General features: G+C 40.4%; 1 protein-coding gene across 5 annotated transcripts in view; it reads left to right on the top strand.

Moving 5' to 3' along the window:
* LOC105566294 (protein vein) overlaps positions 1-18,308 on the top strand; it is a 462,793-nt gene that overhangs the window by 351,825 nt on the left and 92,660 nt on the right. For all 5 annotated transcript variants that reach the window (XR_001009269.1, XR_001009270.1, XM_012020190.1 and 2 more), the window contains one exon: positions 16,274-16,416. Coding sequence is in view for 2 of the 5 variants with exons in the window: in XM_012020190.1 (XP_011875580.1) it covers positions 16,274-16,416 (143 nt within the window). In the remaining 3 variants the exon portion in view is untranslated. The remainder of the gene's footprint in view (positions 1-16,273; positions 16,417-18,308) is intronic.

Genomic DNA, 18,308 nt, shown 5'->3' with positions numbered 1-18,308 from the left:
ATATAATTACAGACATTTTTTTTATAAATGTCACCTGCCCGTTTTGAAAAAGAAGCACGCACGTTTTCGGGTTAAACCGAAATGGAAAAAAACAATTTCGGGTCGAGGCGTTTTCTGTCGTTTCACCGAGAGCCAATTGGGGCGAGCGAAAAATGGTGTAGATGTAATAACGCAATATTGCGGGTCTTCTTGCCTGACGAGAGTATAAGTTCCGGGGGAGATCTAGTAGTGTTATCGAGCAGAGACGTCTTCAAAGGATCAAAGGGGAGCTTTCCCGGATATAATGGAAGAGGCTGTTGACAAAATTAAGGTATCCGCGTCGCGGTACAATGGAGAGAGAGAGAGAGACAGAGAGATGGGGGGGGGGGGATTAACAGAGTTGGCATGGCGATATACCGCGATCTTTCCTCTCCCGCGACGATTTCCACGTGACCTTTTTATTTCTCCTCGTCCTTTTCCCCGCGTTCCGAGACTAATCAATTAGCGTTAAGGCAGCCTTATTGCGTCGCGGTAAAAGGGAAAGAACGGAATAAGAACGAAGCGGGTACGGTTGTATTAAGATCGCGGTGTCCGACGTGGAGTAAACGAAAGAAAAAGCGAACGCGGAAGCGAAAGAAAGTTTTGTGACGCGCGCGAGTGATTATCCTCGTAGAAGACACCAAGAACTAACTCCTCAAAGCGACTCGCTTTCATTTCTCTCCGTCGTTATAGAATATTCACCGTAACCCTTGACTGTGAAGAATAACTCCGCGACGGTTTTCTCGGCGTGGCATTTTGAGCGCGATGTGCAAAATGAGAATTGTGGGATGGCTCATTGAAGGATATCATTATACGATCGAGCTAACAAAGAAAACTGAAGAACGCATGACTACGAACGGCAGCATCATTTTCAGGAGGACATCGTTATTTCGCAAATAATTTCCATTGGTTTTAACGTTTAACAATTATTCCTATCCACATATTAAAAGTATTTTCACATTGTACGTAACGCCCAGCTACCATTCAAATGCTTGTCAATACTTGAACGATATTAAGCTTGAAATGTTTCAGTCATTTGTAGATGTTTCGATCGTGTTGATTACTGACGTATCTGATATCGTGAAATTGGAAAGACAATTCATTTATCGTGTATGAAATGATTATTCCTCATTTTTTATCTCTCCAATTTATACTTTCGACGAGAAAAAAATTGAACTTTGGTTATATTATTCATTACCTCGTAAAATATATTACATTTTCCTGAAATATCTCTCGACAGTGTCTATTAGACACTGAATTGAACCGGTATGTATATCTATATGTATTCACTCTCCGTTCTATCTCTCTACTCTTCCCTATTCTCACTTGGTAGTCTTCTCCCTCCATACACTCGCCTTCCTATTCTCATCAGTATCTCTCTCCGGCGCTCTGAATGGCGATAGTCGCGCCATTGATGGGTCACGGTATTTATAACCCGAACGTCAAGCTCGCCAGGGAAACACCGCACGGCGAGGCTTTTGACTACCTGTGCTTCATCGTAGGTTCTCGGCAAGCTGATATTATTTCGGCGCCGCCTCGCTTCGCCTCGCCTCTTTAGGCTCGGCTCGCCGGAACGGAAAATCGCTCTTTAAGGTCGCGGGGGCAAAAACGCCACCATAAATCAAAGCTCTTTTCCCGTCCCGTCGATGGTCGGCGCCTTTCATAAACACGGAACGAAAGGGAAGTTCGACCACCGCGCCGCGACGTCGGATATACGAGAGGGTGTCTCGACTCCGGACTCGAATTCGAAAAGTGCTCCGAAATTTCAGCTGGGATTCCTGTCGATCGCGGGAACATTGTGACGATTAATTTATTGTCGATACCCCCGACAGGGAGAGCCGCTAGACTCTAGACCCCACCCGATGCAACGAGTGTCAACCACTTTTGTCTTATCGATAATACATTTTCGTTAACACTTTGATCGTTTATTATTTTCTTCTCGTATAGATCTCATTTTTCAGCCATTTCATTAAATGATAATCGAGTTAACGGAACTAAACTGCCCTATTTTTCATTGTTTTCTAGAGATACAAAAGCTTGTGAGAGCATCGAAAGAAGAATATTACGTTAGGACTCGCAGAAAAGTCCGAGAAATTGGAATTTCCAAGTAAAAGGCATACGTGAAGGCATACCCGAATTGAGAAATGGCATAAGCTAACACTCGCGACAGTAATCGGAACGCTTTATCGCTTCGTACAGACAGCAAAACTTGCTCGACTTTTGCGTCGTCCGGGGAGCAACGCGATGCCGCCGAGATTCCAGTAGGAAAATCCGTGTGGTTTAACGAGGTATCGCGACAAGAGTTACCTCCCACCGGGATACGATTCCGACCATTTCTCAGGAATATCCCTCTGGACTACGGCGGGGATGTTTTCCCCGCTATTCTCCGCGGTCTATCAGTTTAGTTCCGTGTTAGCTCGCGAAACATGTCAAAACTTACGCAACGCGTTACATCGCGCAGACACGAATTTCGCGCCGCGGCATCGATTCCGTAATGCTGAAATAATGCACGTGTCTCCGGCGGAATTTATTTTTTCCTTTTTCTCGACAGTTGCGTCGTGACTCTAAGGACTGTATTTCCTAACCATGAATCTTCACCCACAGAACAAATTTCCGGATCCAATGCTATTACACTTCAATATATCATCAAATAGGACCGATATAGCGCCAATCATAGTTATTATTGAGAAAGGAATATTTTCTTCTTAAATGAACAATTCTAAAATCTACAAGAAAATAATATCGTCTTTTGTCGAATATCGCAGTGCCAACTTGGTGCGTTGTAAGATGGAGGGAAAATTTATTCTAAACGCAAGAATATATTAACTTACATTTATATAAGTTGCTTCTTAAAAGCGTTAAGTAAAACATTTAGTACATCCCCCATAAAATACGCGGATCATTTAATAGCTGCGTTTTGATTAGCAATTTATCGTTGAAAAACGGAACTCAGAATATTATACGGGTATAGCAGAATACTCTGCAATTACGCGACAAAATAATTATTGACTTTTTCTTTTTGTCCACATGTGAATCAAGTAATCAGATACAAAATATTAATACATATGGCTACGAAAAATTAGGACAAAACTTTAATAATGAATAAAGTTAACGGTCACTAGCATAACTTTCGAAGAAATTTGTTAATTGAAATCTGGAACGTAACTTCTGTCCTTTTTTCATTTATGCATGCAACGCACACATCGTGACAAATCTCTATTTTGATTATGGGAAATGAATCCCGCGGATAAAAAATTATACATGAATAAATTGTACTCACTCCGTGGTTGCTCTGTCGTTGCCCGATGCCTCATAGGCCTCTTCATCTCAGATTCCTTTGTTGCACTTAATAACTCCCGAAAACACAGTTAATCACGATTGCGAGCACAACGACTAAAATACGATAATCACACTACACGACGACACTTTACGCGAGAAGGACGCTATTTTACATTGGCTACTTTCAGCGGCAAAAGCTGCTGACAAATATACTGATTACGATCACAGAGATCTCTATTAATTAAACACACCACGCACTGTTCGGAATCGATCTGTTTCTTGCCCGCAATGTATGGTATATACAGTATGGTGCATTAATTTGGTTTGGATAATAATTAGAGAGGGAGAAAAATCACTTGATTATTTATATATAAATGCTTTCTGACAATACCACCCAAATTAATAAACCGCACTGTACATACATATTTTCGAAGGAAAGTGCGAAAGAGATACGGAAGTAGTTCGTGCCCACCCACTCGGCCACTCGAGTTACACTCCGCGAACGATAACGCGGCGACGTCGCGTAAATACGGGATACCAGCGTGTTTGAAGGAACAACGAGCGTGGGACAATGCTCCGTCATCACAAAGTCTTAATAACTCTCTGATAGTGTATTTCTCCTCACAGGAGAATCGTTAATCGCAAGTTAAGTTCGTAACCGCGAACAGCGTTACCTAAAGCCCGTATCAGACTAGGATTGAAATAGAGATTAGAAATTCACTAAACTTAAGATTAGTGCACTTTGCTCCGATTGATGAAATTTCAATCTAATCTCTATCGCAATCCATAGTCTGACACTTAAGGAACGGTCGCATTTCTCGACACGACGCGCGTCGCAGGCACATTCCGAAGGTTCCAAAGGAGATAACGCGGAGACACGCGGAGCGATTCGCGCCGGTGCCTAGTCGCTCCGCGAATGATAAACACGATGTTTCGATAGCGGCGCGACGGCCTTGCGTACGTCGTAGCGCGCCGCTATCGAAACAAGTATCAAGGTCGTACCCGCCAATTAGCCTCGCTTCTACAAAATATTTCACGCTGCGAAACATCGGTATATGGACAACGTAATATAACGAAATAACTACGCGCTGAACATTCCGTTTCTTGTATTTTAAATTGATTTCGATATACGAGCTGTGTTGCATATTTTGCGCTTCGTTCTGCGGGCTCGTTAGCGTCGCCTAAAATAACGCTTAATTACGTTCGGTCGAAAGAGCGTTTTGAAATGGAAATTGTTACTGGAATTTTAATTAACGAAAGAATTCGTTTCCATCCAGTTGATATGTGTATTCGTAAATAATATATTATTACAATATATATATTTATATATAACAAATTTTAGCTGTTACACGCGAATTATTTAGTTCTTTTCTTTAATGACGAATTAAACAATTGATGTGTGAATATCAATTACTCGATTAAATCAATTATTGGAAAAGTCAAATTTATCCTCGCCTTGCAATATATTGTTATTGTTCTTAGATTTTAATTCAAGAAAAGATTGCAATTTATTAATCAAGTATTATAAATTTATACTTAATACTTTTAAAAAATTAAATTGTATTGCTACAAAATTATTACATCGTATCCAATATTTTATTATCTTTCTGTAAATTAAAAAATCACAATTTTGCAACTGTCTCAACAAAAAATTTGAAACATTAATGACAGAACAATTTCCATAAATATTTTGCAAACGAAACTTTAATCCTCACATATGGACGTTAAATCGAGTTTGAAAAAGTGAAGTTCAAGGAAACGCGTTTCGCTGTCTTGTTAATCGACACGTCTTACAAGAAAAAATGATACTTTTTATTCTAAAATTCCTACTTGTGTCACGCTTTAAAAGTCTATTTCTCAAGATCAGGGTTTTCACGTGAATAATCGTTCTCTCTTTAAGCCCCAATTTTTTTCAGCTCGATACTCAATATGAAATTTAAGAACTATTAATACATGTACATAAGTTGACTCACGCGGATCAGATTACCTGCTTGACAGACAAGGGAGAAATGTATTCTCTAGTGCGTCTCGATTTCGTCCGAGTGCCAAAAATATGTATCCACGGTGATTAGCAAGCTTGCCGATAAAAGCATAAAGATTATTAAAATGCATCAACATTATCTGCGACAACTAATAATATCGTAAGTTCCTTTAATAGAAATGACATTATTCCATATTCCAACTCTGCTCAAAAGAGATGAAAGTTATATCTAGCGATTGACTGCTGCACTTATTGTTAGCGAAAGTAAAATATAGATTACGACAGATATCCTTTCCTATTGCCCTTTAATGCACTTTTGTGCTTGGTTTTAGGACTTACGGAATGGTAGCGTACAGATTTTTAAACATTGATTAGACCCATTACGAAAGAAAGATAGATTACGACAGGAGAGTGCACCTTTACGCAAGGAAAGAGACACGGCCCTGGATTCTGTCGCAACTAAAATTAGAAATCGTGCTCGGCGTCGCGTCGGAGGCTGTTAAGAAGCGTCGTGTTGTCTAGCCATAGTTATTCGTATTTCACTAACGTAACTGATCCGTAATCGAGACGACGATGATATCTCAAATGACAGAGTGAGTCAGCGGCTACCGACTCGGTACGAAAAGCTTTTAGAATCTACAAATAATGTGATTATGAAACGATGATTTAGCATAAAAAGTAAAAATTTTACAAAAAGCTGTATTTAGAAAAATGCGCTTCTGTACATTTAGATTTTATTCCACTTGAAAAGTAATTTTATGGATATATCTACCTAGTACTTAACAGTTTTACACACTTTCGAAACAAACGTAATCGCATTAATTTTTTAAACATCAGGGAATACATTTTTAATAAAATATGCTAATAAAAGAAAATTTCAAAAAGAAATTTCAGGCCCGGTAACGGGATTAATTTTCACTTTTATAATGTAATCGCGTGAATATAAATTGTGCGATATTATGAAACGATTTGCATTTATCCCATTAATTTTTAAGTTCCGTGTTCATCTTTGTGAAAATTTATAATTAAATGTCAATTGAAATCGGGAATATTTAAATATAAATAGCAATTATCCAGCAACGGTGCGTGCAAATTTAATTTGGCAAATTAATCATAAATAATACAGCAAACGCTGCAAATGCCAAGTCAGAATGCAAATGCATTAATGCTCAATATCATCGACTAGCGGAACAAGTGATAAAGGTAGACGAGTGGTCGGCCATTATTTCAAGCCGTTCGTGAAATGAAAGAAAATTGTTGTCGGACAAATTCATTAAATTACATCGGGTGCACGCGAAATCTGAACGTTCTCGTTAACTATTTCATCGGCATGTATACAGAACCTATCAAAAATCACGTATGTTCCTGATTTGTCGTCGCTGTTCTCGCTACGTTGCAACATTCGGTTTTCAATATGTTTGCAATTAACTCACCAATTGCAATGTTTTGTTAAAGCAAAACTCACTTGGAATTAAATAAAGAATTTGTTATATATTTTTACATCTAAAAGTTAATTTGTGAAAAATATTTTTTATTTCGTACAAAAACACATTCTTAATAACTCTTCGTATAATAGCTCGTGTTTATAGTACGACGATACGACGAAAGACACAACCTGCCTGCCCACGTAGAGAACAACCGGATCAATTCAGATTAATTAAACGAGAAATGATTACGTCTCTTTTCATCTTTCATTTTTCTCCTGGAAACGGCAAAAGGATTCGGTTAAACTATGGTTCTACTTAAACGCCATTGGCGAAATCGATTTTTCTTTCAATCTCTGCTACATCTATGGCCAAGAGAACGTACGCGACTCTTGACGCACTCCATGTGTATGGAACTCTTAGACGCTTTCTACCGCATTGAAAACGATTTCCACTTATCGATACAATCGCCCTCAGGGGGGGGGGGGAGCGTCGGTAGACGGAACAGATAGAGGGATGCCTCCGCGCGGTGAGGACGTCGATGCGCAGATGGAAAAAGGACGGGCATACGAACCAGAGCCGTGAAATGACAGAGGGAACGGCAAAGAGAGTGAAGAGAGCGAGAGAGAAAGAGATTCTATTCAATCGGCAGAGGCATTAACACAGCGAGGCAAGCCGTCCAAAAGAAAACCATTAACTACTTCTACAGGATGGAAGAAAAACAGACTTAGAGAGTCGAGGAGAGGATAGGTAGGAAGATTCTCTCTTCTCTCCCTTTTTTCCTCTACCTCTCTCTCTCTCTCTTTCTTATTCGATATTCCCTCCCCACTTCCTTTCTCTGACTTCGTCCAGCGCTTTCTGCCTTTGTGAGTGTATCTTCCTTTCTCCGGTCGCTGCCGGTTTCCACGACATGCCGTTTCCATTACAAGACTGATAGTTCTGCCGCGCCGCTCGCAGTGACGTTCACCATTAGGAATCCATTTCCCCGGCCGGTCAATCGAATTGCAACATTCCACGGCATTTGACGCGACCATCGAGCCGTCACGAAAGCTCGTGAATGAGAAACTTCTGTCTGTACGACAAGGTACATCGATGTAACCACGACAAGCGATACATTTTCTATTCTGTCCCGACGACTTAAAAGCATCGGTGAAAGTTGCGAGTTTTATCGACCAAGCCTTGTGCAAAATTACCATTGATGGACGGGTATAAAAGAATAAAAGAGTGCAGACAATATTGTTCATTTTCACTACTAACGGTTCTTTAACGTTTTCTTCTAACGATGCGGATGCTCGATACACGTAACTATTTGTCTATACACGAAATCTAAATATAAAGTATGGATATTAACCTTTTGCCACAATTTCTGTGTGTAGATATTTACAAAATAATACCCTAGGACTTTCCAATTTCCGTTTTTCAAATGATACCCGCTCAGTCAAAATCCAATCTCGACTTCGCAATCTTTTCCCCTCGTTGCTTCGCCTCGACTCCATTTAAACTGCCGCCGCCACCGCCGCCGCCGCTGCGGCATATCTCCCGGCAGCGACGACAAAAAGAGACAGGGGGCAAACGGCGGAGAACGCAGAAGGCAAATTAAGCGTAATGCTCGCGTCGCGACGCCGGCGTCGCCGTTGGAAAGGAGGGGCGCGCGAACGGCGACCGCAATTCGCGGCGAAATGTCCGGCGGCTCGGCGCTTTATTTTCCTCCTTCTTTTGCTACCCTCGTTTTTTTTCAAACACCCTCTGCCTCCGCTTCCTTCCTTCCTTCCTTCCTTCCTTCCTTCCTTCCTACCTACCCTTTCTTCTTCTCCTCCGCTTCCATCTCACGAGAATCCGAGCGGACCGAGGAAAAGGATGACATTGTCGGAAAAAAGCGGGCAGATAATGAAGAACTTAATATAAGTTATTAACCGTTTTATATACGAGACTTGTGTGCTCATTTTATACTCGGGCGCGAGGAGTTACGGCGGAGCAGCCGTAATTGTTACTGGTTTCTCGCTACGTGTTACGATAAACGAAATTCCGCGAAATGTTCACGGACGTTGCGTCTTGAGTGACAGGCGAAATTGCAAACGCTCGGTATTTGCCAAGTCCTTGGTATTGGAAAAAATGTATTCCTCTTACAATCCGATAATGCATTCGTCGCGTCATGAGAAGCTATCTTTCTCACGATCTGTCTTAATGACAGGCGAGCAATACTCTTCGTGAAAATTGAACATCGTCGAGCTCCAAACATGCATGTCTAGTTTTCGATGATAATCCAGCGAGAATTATTTAGTTTGAAATCCTAACTCAAGAAATAATGTAGTACGAGAACCTATGAGGTTAATCATATAATAATCGATTCACACTTTCTTATCGCACGAGTTATCGCGCAGTTCGCCAAGTTCACGAAGTGCATTCACTTAAGATCATCACAGAACCCACTCTTAAGACTTAATACCATCTAAGCTTTGAAGTTACTGTCTAATCTTACTACCACTACCGAAACTCTCCAGAATATCGAAATATGTACTATGTAACCTGAAATTCTCCCCGCGTTTCTAAATTACTATTTTACGTCAATTTTATATATGTGTGCTTATATCGCTTCGAAAACATCACTCGTTTTATCAAATCTGCCTATTACTACTTGCTTTGTTTATCATATGTTAATTTTGTACATCAAGTATACATAAAACTAACAATAGATACTATCGCAAGCGTCAGATTGCTCGTAGCAAATCATTTGCAATATAAAATTATAATAGCTGATTAGTACAAACTATTGCTTAATTAATTAGTCGAATTAAAATAACACCGCATAATCTGACTAACAAATTCAGAAGAGGCCATCGAGTTTTGTATCATCGGCAGAAATATACTTTACTTTTGGACGTTTAAATGCTTAAATCCGAGTGGCGTCTCTAAAGCTCCGCGTAACTTTCGACAACTTCCAGCCGATAACTTCGTACACTCTCGCTCATCGCCGCATATCCGGGAGCGATATAGCCTGCGTTTGATCTCTGACGAAGAGACTTCCGCAACTTGCGCGATTCGGCAAACGGAAACTCGGAATAGCCTGAAGAGATTTCAACGACTCAGGGCTGCGTGAGCCGAAAGTCGTTGCGCCACTCTCCCATGGGATTTAATTAAAAACAAACGGCGCGCTTATGAAACTACGTGACTAATTATTTTCCGGATAATAGGCAATTATGCGAGATGAATTTTAATCGCTAAACGAGAGATCCCGGCAAGTCTCGCAAATTTGAATTCATTACTTCCTTTGTCTCTTTCTCTCTCCGTGTATTTTCGTGCACGCGCAAAACTGCAACAAATATTTGTACGATAAACAAGTGGAATTGCAATTGAGATTTAATTACCGCGTTTACTAGCATGTTATACACAATCGGTATAGACAAAATATCAAACGTTCACCACTGCCTGTTACGGTTTACAATTCTATTGAAAATTAATATCCCTTTACCTGTTTTTGCAATTTACGTTTTCGAAACTTGTTCAGCAATAATTAATACGTGCAACATATTTCAATAACAAGATACACAGTAAAGCGATGCTTTGAAACGAGTCTTGTTTCTTGCGAATGGACAATTGATTAGATGTCCAAATTAACTCAACAATAAGTCCTTTCGATTCGCACCTGTCCCAGATAGCCGAGAGAGGAAGAATAATAAATTAATTATTCTCAAGAGGTTAGCCGAGGATGCGAAGTGCTTAAGATCGAACTTCCCACACACGTGATTCGTGTTTCTCGGGAGAAGCGGTAACAGACACTCGAGCGCGATCCCTTTCCAACGCTCCAGTGCAGCCTCGGAATAACCCGAAGAGATTTAAACGAGTTGACTACACGTGCGGGGTATACGAGATGGGAAACGGGAGAGACTCTCTCTCTCTCTCTCTCTCTTCTTCTCGAGGTATTTCATTGAAAACCACGGATCCTCGTCATAACGGCGAGAGCCTCGACCGCAGCGTATCTCGGGAGGGGAAAAGATCGCGGATAAGCCGATCCCTCTTTCACCCTCTCTTGCTCCCAACTGCGCCCGACCTTTTCGGTAACTTCAGAGTCCAATTCGCGTGTCGGGACTTGGCGTGTCCGAACTCGCTTGAAGCGATGCGACGCGTACCGACGCTGCAGGGGGATACCTTGGCGATCTGCCTGGTGCGCCGTTAGAAAATGGATCGACTCCGTATGCCGTCAAAGGAAGACGGGAGAAGAGGCGAGGCGAGGTGCACGGTAACTAGCCGCAGAGACGTAACGAGATGAAAGGAGAGCGCGAAGAGTGGCGGGCGAGCCATGAACGAAGTATACGGTATATGTATAAATAGAAATCTAATCCTCTCTCGCGCAGTCCCTCTTCGTTCTTCTTCCCTCCGCGTTCGCCTTACTTCTTCTCGGGCCTCTTTCTCTCTCCCTCTCTCCCTCTTTCTGACTTCCCCGCCTCCCTCCCCCATCCTTTACCCAGCTTTTTCGAACTTTCTGGGCTCTTCTCTCCTCCCAAGCGGCGAGATATACAAGGCAGTTGAGCGGAGAGTGCCGTTAAAGTCTAGACAGAGTGTCGATTTTTGCCGCGGCACCGAATTAGAAACCTCGCTTTCTCTCTCTTCCTCTCCCTCCCCTGCCTGTTTCTTTTTCAGTCAGTCGCACGGTGGCTCGATACTCTCTTTCACACCGTGGCATTTCTTTTTTTTCCCCCCGTAGTTCTCTCGTATACCATCAGCTAGTACGCTATCTTCTTTATGCATTCAACCTTTCTGTGATAGCTCTCCTGCTCGCGAACGTGTGTATCTCGTAAACGCGCGCATGTGAAATTGCTTAAAGGGGATGAACGGCCGGGATGACGTTCATGAAATGCTCTTTACGAAGCTATCCTCGTGAAACACTTGGGAGTGGTTCTAATCGAAAGCTAACTATCACAATTAAATAGCAACAGAATATCTCAAATAAATTTATCCAGTTGCGTATATAAACTAGTTTACAAACTGAGCTAGTTACACATTATAAACAACCGAAAACTCTGTTGAGAATTGATAACTTTGACAGTTCCTAAGTTTTTCTATCTCATGTTTTTATTGTAACTCTTTTTTAGTCACGCAATTAGTACGATTATTACAAACTTCGTATATTGTAGAGCAATGCGGTAACGCAGTATTAAGTGTAAATCCTCCGTATTACGAGGAATATTCTATCATGTGAAATATATGTGCTGCAAAAAATGGTATGAAATTGAAATTCAGATAAGCGCGACATTGTCGCGACAAAAGCAACGTTCGATTAAATTGCGATTGTTACATCGATCGGTGTTTGAACTGTAGTCTGAATTGCTCGATGGATGTGAGTAAGGACGGCCAGCACGTGTCGACTGCGTTTTCGACGACGACGCGTAATCGTCCGAAGAGCAATTCGAAATGACAGGCACCGCATGTTCCGAGTCGAGTCAAATAATCAACGTAGCGATAGCATACCGCAAAGTTGCGTTATACCAATTATCCGTTAGTATTATGCAATATTTGTATTCGCCCGCGTATATGCGTCCGGCGATAGGCTCTTCTTACAAATTGCAACTTTGCAGTTGCTGCACTCGAAAAAAGCTTCAGTACAATTTGTTTCTTCCCACTATCCTCCTAAACGACGCCGTTTCTTTGTGGAGATCACGGTCGAAGACTCTCTTCTGTTTAAACGCTTCTCTTTCGCATAATACAAACGTCGACCACTCGTGATGTTCCACATAATTCCTGACCGTATTGCAACACTAAAAAAAAAATGTTTCGCTACCGTAGCTATTCATGATTTGCTAAAAATATTTTGCTGCCATAACTATAAATTTCTAAAGCATAGCAAACGGTTTGCTGTCGCATCTAACAATAGGCACAGTAGCAAAATATTTAGCTATCGCAACTCAATATTAGCTGTCCATATTTTACAACTGAAATTTAGTTACCACGTGCAGTTTTTAGCTATAGCAATTACATTTTCTTTTCCGTGAAACGGATTTTATTTCATCGTACGGAGCTGAAAGGAGTGCCACGCAATCTGACTGCTGACTGTATAATCGAACGTAATGTCCATGACTGACATATATGAGGAATAATTACATAAAACTCACCGCGTCGTCATATTGCTCGGAAACTTTTCCTTTTTATTCGCAATTTATGCAGTTTTAGTTATTTGAAATTTATGTAATTTATCTTTTAAAATTGTCATCGCATACGCGTTATACATATATATTGCATATACATATATATATATAGAGCGTTTTACATGTACAATATTCAAAATATCATATAATTGATATGAAAAATTTGCGCAAAGCACAGTCAGAATGTATATGACGTTTTTATCACACGACAATCTATTCATTCATGACTGTAGTTAATAGCTCGCGACTCATTCTGCTATGACCAGCAAAAACTCGTTAGTCGTTGTCAAGTAGAGGCAGTTAAAAAATGCAAACGTTTAATTATAACGCGTAGCGTATTTCGCGAATCTCTCTTTTCCACGACCTTTTGACGTTGATATGCTGAGCAATTGCGACGGAAGATAAAACGGCAGTTGGAAATCTTCCCCAGGCCCGACAAGGAATACAGAGATATGTAAATGAAATGAAATCTGTTTAGCAAAAATTTCTGACTTTGAGACACGTCTTCCGCGGTGCACTGTTAGTATTTTCAACAAGAAATCATTTATCTCTTAGATAAGATAGACAATAATTTCTTCCCAACAAATTTTTAAATTTTTGAAATCTGTTGCCATTTTTAACATTTTGTTACACTTTTCTACATGCACTTAATTATCTCATTACAATATTATTTCCCATATATTTTTCAAGATTGTTTGCGAAAATCCAAAATTGACTAAGATACTGTTCTGAAAAAATTCGTAAAAAATTGATAAGGGAAATTACAATAAATAAGATCAATTTCAACTTTTATATTTTCTAAAACTGACGCGAATCAATTCGCAAGGAAATCAAGAATTGAAAGATGGTCGCGAGTAGACCAATTTTAATTTACTCAGAAAAACTTGTAGTTTTTATAATTTATTTCAGTTATCCGTCCGTAACCTAATAAATTGTAGAAAATAGAAAAGTCAAGACTGACCATAATTTTTTATTTTAGTTAACTTTTTAAATTGCAAATTTAGAATAGATAAGTGATTTTTTGCTCTATTAGTTAAAATGTAAAAGTGGCACACAAAATATTGTAACTGCAATGATATATACAAAACTTAAAAGTAGAGATTATTTCAGTAAAGAAATCAAACAACTATTTTTATGCTTATTTCTAGTAAAACAAGTGAGAGTGATATACTTTTTTTATACCGCGATGGCATCGAAAAAATAGAATTCACCAATATTACATCGATTTTAATCCCTGGTAAGGGGTACATGAATTAGAAACGAGACGTGGATCACCGACTTGAACCGCTCTCTACTTTGGCTGTTAGAATTACTTTTGTCGATCTCGTCGGCTGAATTTCGGCGTACGTGCGCACTTGAACTTATTAAATTTGTTCTCCTTGCACGTTCAAAAATATGGAACTTTCGCAGGTGGAGGTTGCGCGGCCTCTCCCGTAAGGAAAAAACGAGTTTGCCCCGGCTAAAAAGAGTCCAGAGAAATTTCGCTTTACTCTCTACTGCGGCGTGGATATTCGAGTCCCCGATTTTCCCCGGGGAGAGAACGGGAACTTCCTGCCCACCCGAACTTTATGGAATCTCTTTGAGCAGCAGCCATTCGGCCCGGAGAGCAACTCCGTTTGGAGGATTTCGAAATCCCGGCGAAGATAATAATAAGTTAATTCCCCGCCTCCCCTCTGCGTCTTGCACGGTACCCCCGGTAGCCAAAGTTAGCCAAACGTGACGATATGGAGCGAATCTGCGACTACTGCTTCTTCCTCCTCCATCTGCCTTCCTCCTCGACAAATCGGCCGTCTAATTCCATTATTCGGCGCCGATAAACTCGAGCTAACCGTGAAACGAGTTAACGCGCCATTTGGCTTACGTGTGGATAAAACTACGGGATATGTTGCGTTCACATTAGAGAAATCCAAGTCGTAAGAACTTGAATATCAAACGTATGTGAAACAGACGATCAATTTATTCGTTAGAAATAACGAGTAAAAACTTCTCTCTGAAAAAAATACAACCGTCTCGATGTAAATAGACAATAATATTCGGTTTATTTACAGATAATATGCTAAGTCAAATCGTAGATATATCGGTCAACTCACTCTTCGATTGATTGATTAATGATAGAATGTCAGAAAGATTAAATCTTTTAAAGTGACTTGTCGTCACAAGCAGTTATTCGCCAATTAAAATAGTTTGTCGAATGTAATTATTAAATTACAAAATATCTCTGAAAACAGGATAACTTCTTCTACCAGTTGTTTTTAGTACTTTAGTTTCTATATCGGGTGAATTATTATGCAACGTATTTATTTATTATATTTTCTTGCGGAAACTTTTTTCTTTGGTGGAACAAATCGTTGAAAACGCTGGTAAAATGTTGAAAAGATCCACTTAATAAAAATAGCTCTTATCCTCTCCAGAATTACGTACTTTCGATTTAAACGACATATAATAGCGATATAGCACGCAATTATTGGTTAACTGAGAGTCTTTCAAAGTCCTCTGTAGAGTTACGGATTAACTCTCCTCTCTCACGTCCACTCTCGCGTCCGATGAAAATTACATTGCGATCATGCGACTCCGTTTAATTTCGTTAGCGTGCTACCTATGAACTCTACCTCTCTCGGAGTAATTTCCGATCGCGTAATCGTAAAGTTTTCGGCATTCGAGCAATCATCGCAGTAATTCAAGTACAACTTAGAAACGATTTGCAGTATCCGAGCGCGCGGTATCATTGGCGCTCGATCGAATCTTATAACGCGATAATAACCGCGGTTTCCGCAATTGATGGGATGATAATGCGAGGCCGAAAATTCGACGGTTGCTAAAATCACAAATAACATATCCGGCCGTTTGGCTGGTAATGGCGAGGTTTCGGAGCGCCGAAACACTCGTCGTGGCTAATAACGAAGCGAATTTCCGATTCGCAGTTCGCCGACCGAGCTTATTGAACCATTACCGCGGCACGCGTCAACGGCTCCGTTCTGGCAAATCGACTATTTAATTCCGTTATCGACGCGTCAGTAAATTCCATGTAATGCGAACCGCCCGCGACGGTTAATTCCGGACTGCCATGCGTCGAGCGATTGACGAAATGAAAATCGGTTAAGGAAAATCGATTGATGAACGCGCGCGTATACAGATTCACGAACGTGATAATTAAAGTCCGGATTTTGTTACAACCGGCGATTGAATCTGGGCCAGTGCAATGATTCGAACTTGTGCATGTCCGTAATTAAATAACTGTACGGGGATATGTTCGTGCGCCATTTATTCCGGCTTCCTTTTTTAATCTCTTCAATATAATGATTATGTAATCTTTATCTTCAGGCGAATTTAGCTACTTCAAATTTCTCATTGTTCACAAATAGGCATTTAGTATGAGACATTATGATATAATTTATCCCCGTAATAAAATACACCATTTATTGCATTTACAGGCGGAGATCGAAAGTCGTGATATCCTCCGCGAAGCCTGAGGACAGTGGCAGATACGAATGCGTGGCTGAGAGTACTTCCGGTCATCGGGCCTCACTTACGGCTCAACTTCTAGTCGCTCATGATAACAGAATTCCGGAAACAAGTGAGTACACATTACTTTCTTTGCTATAGTTTACCCCAATTTTTACGAAAAAGTGACAATGTTTATTCGGGTATACAGAAATAACAGCTGTAATTGAATATGACTGAATAAAAAATTAATTCCTAACTCTCTATATATAAATAATAAAAAAATACTGCATTTAATAATTAATTGCATATTGACTAAAGTGCATCATGATCAAAACATACTATTAAACAAGTATTACAAATAAAAAAATTAGATAAAATAGCATCTATGAGAAATATGATATCGTCAATGAATCATCGAAATAGTGGCTTATCGATCCACGTGCTTCCGATATAGTAAAATCGATTGGCGAAGATTGTAGTTAACCGAATGCAGGATTTCACGAGCCGATCGAAACGCTTATGTCTGTCGATATCTTACGCAGAGCTTTCGGATAGAAACATTCGAGATTTGACCTGACGTTATCGTAGCCTCCCGTGTGCAAAAGCGCGAGAAGCTGCAAATCACTGATCTGTGTATCGTCAATCGTTACGCTAACAGTAGAAAACCCCTATGATCTTTCATCGTCAAAACCTTTGAGAAAATACATTGAATTTATTCTGTTGGAATGATAAACGAGCTAGCATCGATAAAGGATCGGTTAATGAGTGTAACGAAACACGAATGTCTTTTGGACCGGTCAACTTTTTACAAAAAGAACCGTTTGACATTTTACTAAATGGAAAAATTTCGTGGATCGTAAATAAAATTTCACCACGAGATTCGTTTCAATGTAAAAAAAACAACGCGACGCGATCATTTTCCGCCGAATTGATTTCGAAATATCGACTGATTTCACATTCGGCGAATGTGCGAAGAAACTCGTGACTCATTCAGCGTTTCCGGATATTTATACCGAATGCATCCATATTTCATTTTCTCTCTCTCTCTCGTCCGTTAATAACGATACAAAACTCGAATATCCAGCCGTTTATTATTCGCAATTTTTGACGCGCTAAAATCGACAATGACACGAGACAATATAACATAAGAGCCAGATTAAGCCTAACAGTGACACTTGTTCTCGCGACCTCGCAACAGCGGTCGATCGTTTTAACTCGACAGCCATTGAAGGTGTTCCAACATCGTCATTTCCAACCGTAATCGCGTAATAAATTCAATTTCATCGTGCGTCCATGAACGCGACAAAGAACAAGTGACGTCCGTTTATGAACAATCTGAGCGATCGATCGTTGCATCTCTTACAGCCACCGTTTTCTCGCGTAACGATGCATGCCGCTGGGTATATTCGCAACGTGCACCGCACGAGCGCTCGCGACGATCCGCAGTCGCTGCAAGTCGCGGCACCGATATCGATCCGTGCAACGGCTGCCCTTAGGGTAGTGGTTTATGGCTTTTCATAATGCTCGCAATATTTGGGCCACGCCTTTTACTGCAATATTTATGTTATTTCCGGATATATTCCGCGGAGCGCGCACCGAGTTTATCGATACTCACCCCTATTTTCCGCATCTTGCCGCCGACTAAAATAATAAGCGTTACCTGTGGGAAATACTACGAGAGGTAGTTAGAATTTATTATATGTAACTTCGGTATTTATACGATCCATTATCGTCTAGTTATACCGAGTAGATACCAATAAAGAGACACTGACTTTATGACTTGTGCACCATAGACTGCGCGCAATTATAAATAAATTTTCATGAAATTTTTCCTTCAAGCTTACATTAGTTAGATAGATAAAATATTACGAGGCAATAAAAAGATATACCGCCTAGTCATACTTTAGAGGAAAAAATGCTAGACTCACTACATGCAACTAGGAGAGGAGCGAAAAGTAGTTTCGTGACACGTCTCTTTGTACGACATGGAGAAAACGATAAAAGGAAAAGATAAGTGGCATT

This window comes from Vollenhovia emeryi, unplaced genomic scaffold (genome assembly GCF_000949405.1).
Source record: "Vollenhovia emeryi isolate VEMERY1.0 unplaced genomic scaffold, V.emery_V1.0 DF939145.1, whole genome shotgun sequence".
Classification (NCBI taxonomy): Eukaryota; Metazoa; Arthropoda; class Insecta; order Hymenoptera; family Formicidae; genus Vollenhovia; species Vollenhovia emeryi.
Note: the sequence above shows the minus strand (reverse complement) of the source record. Positions and strands in the feature narration are given on the sequence as shown.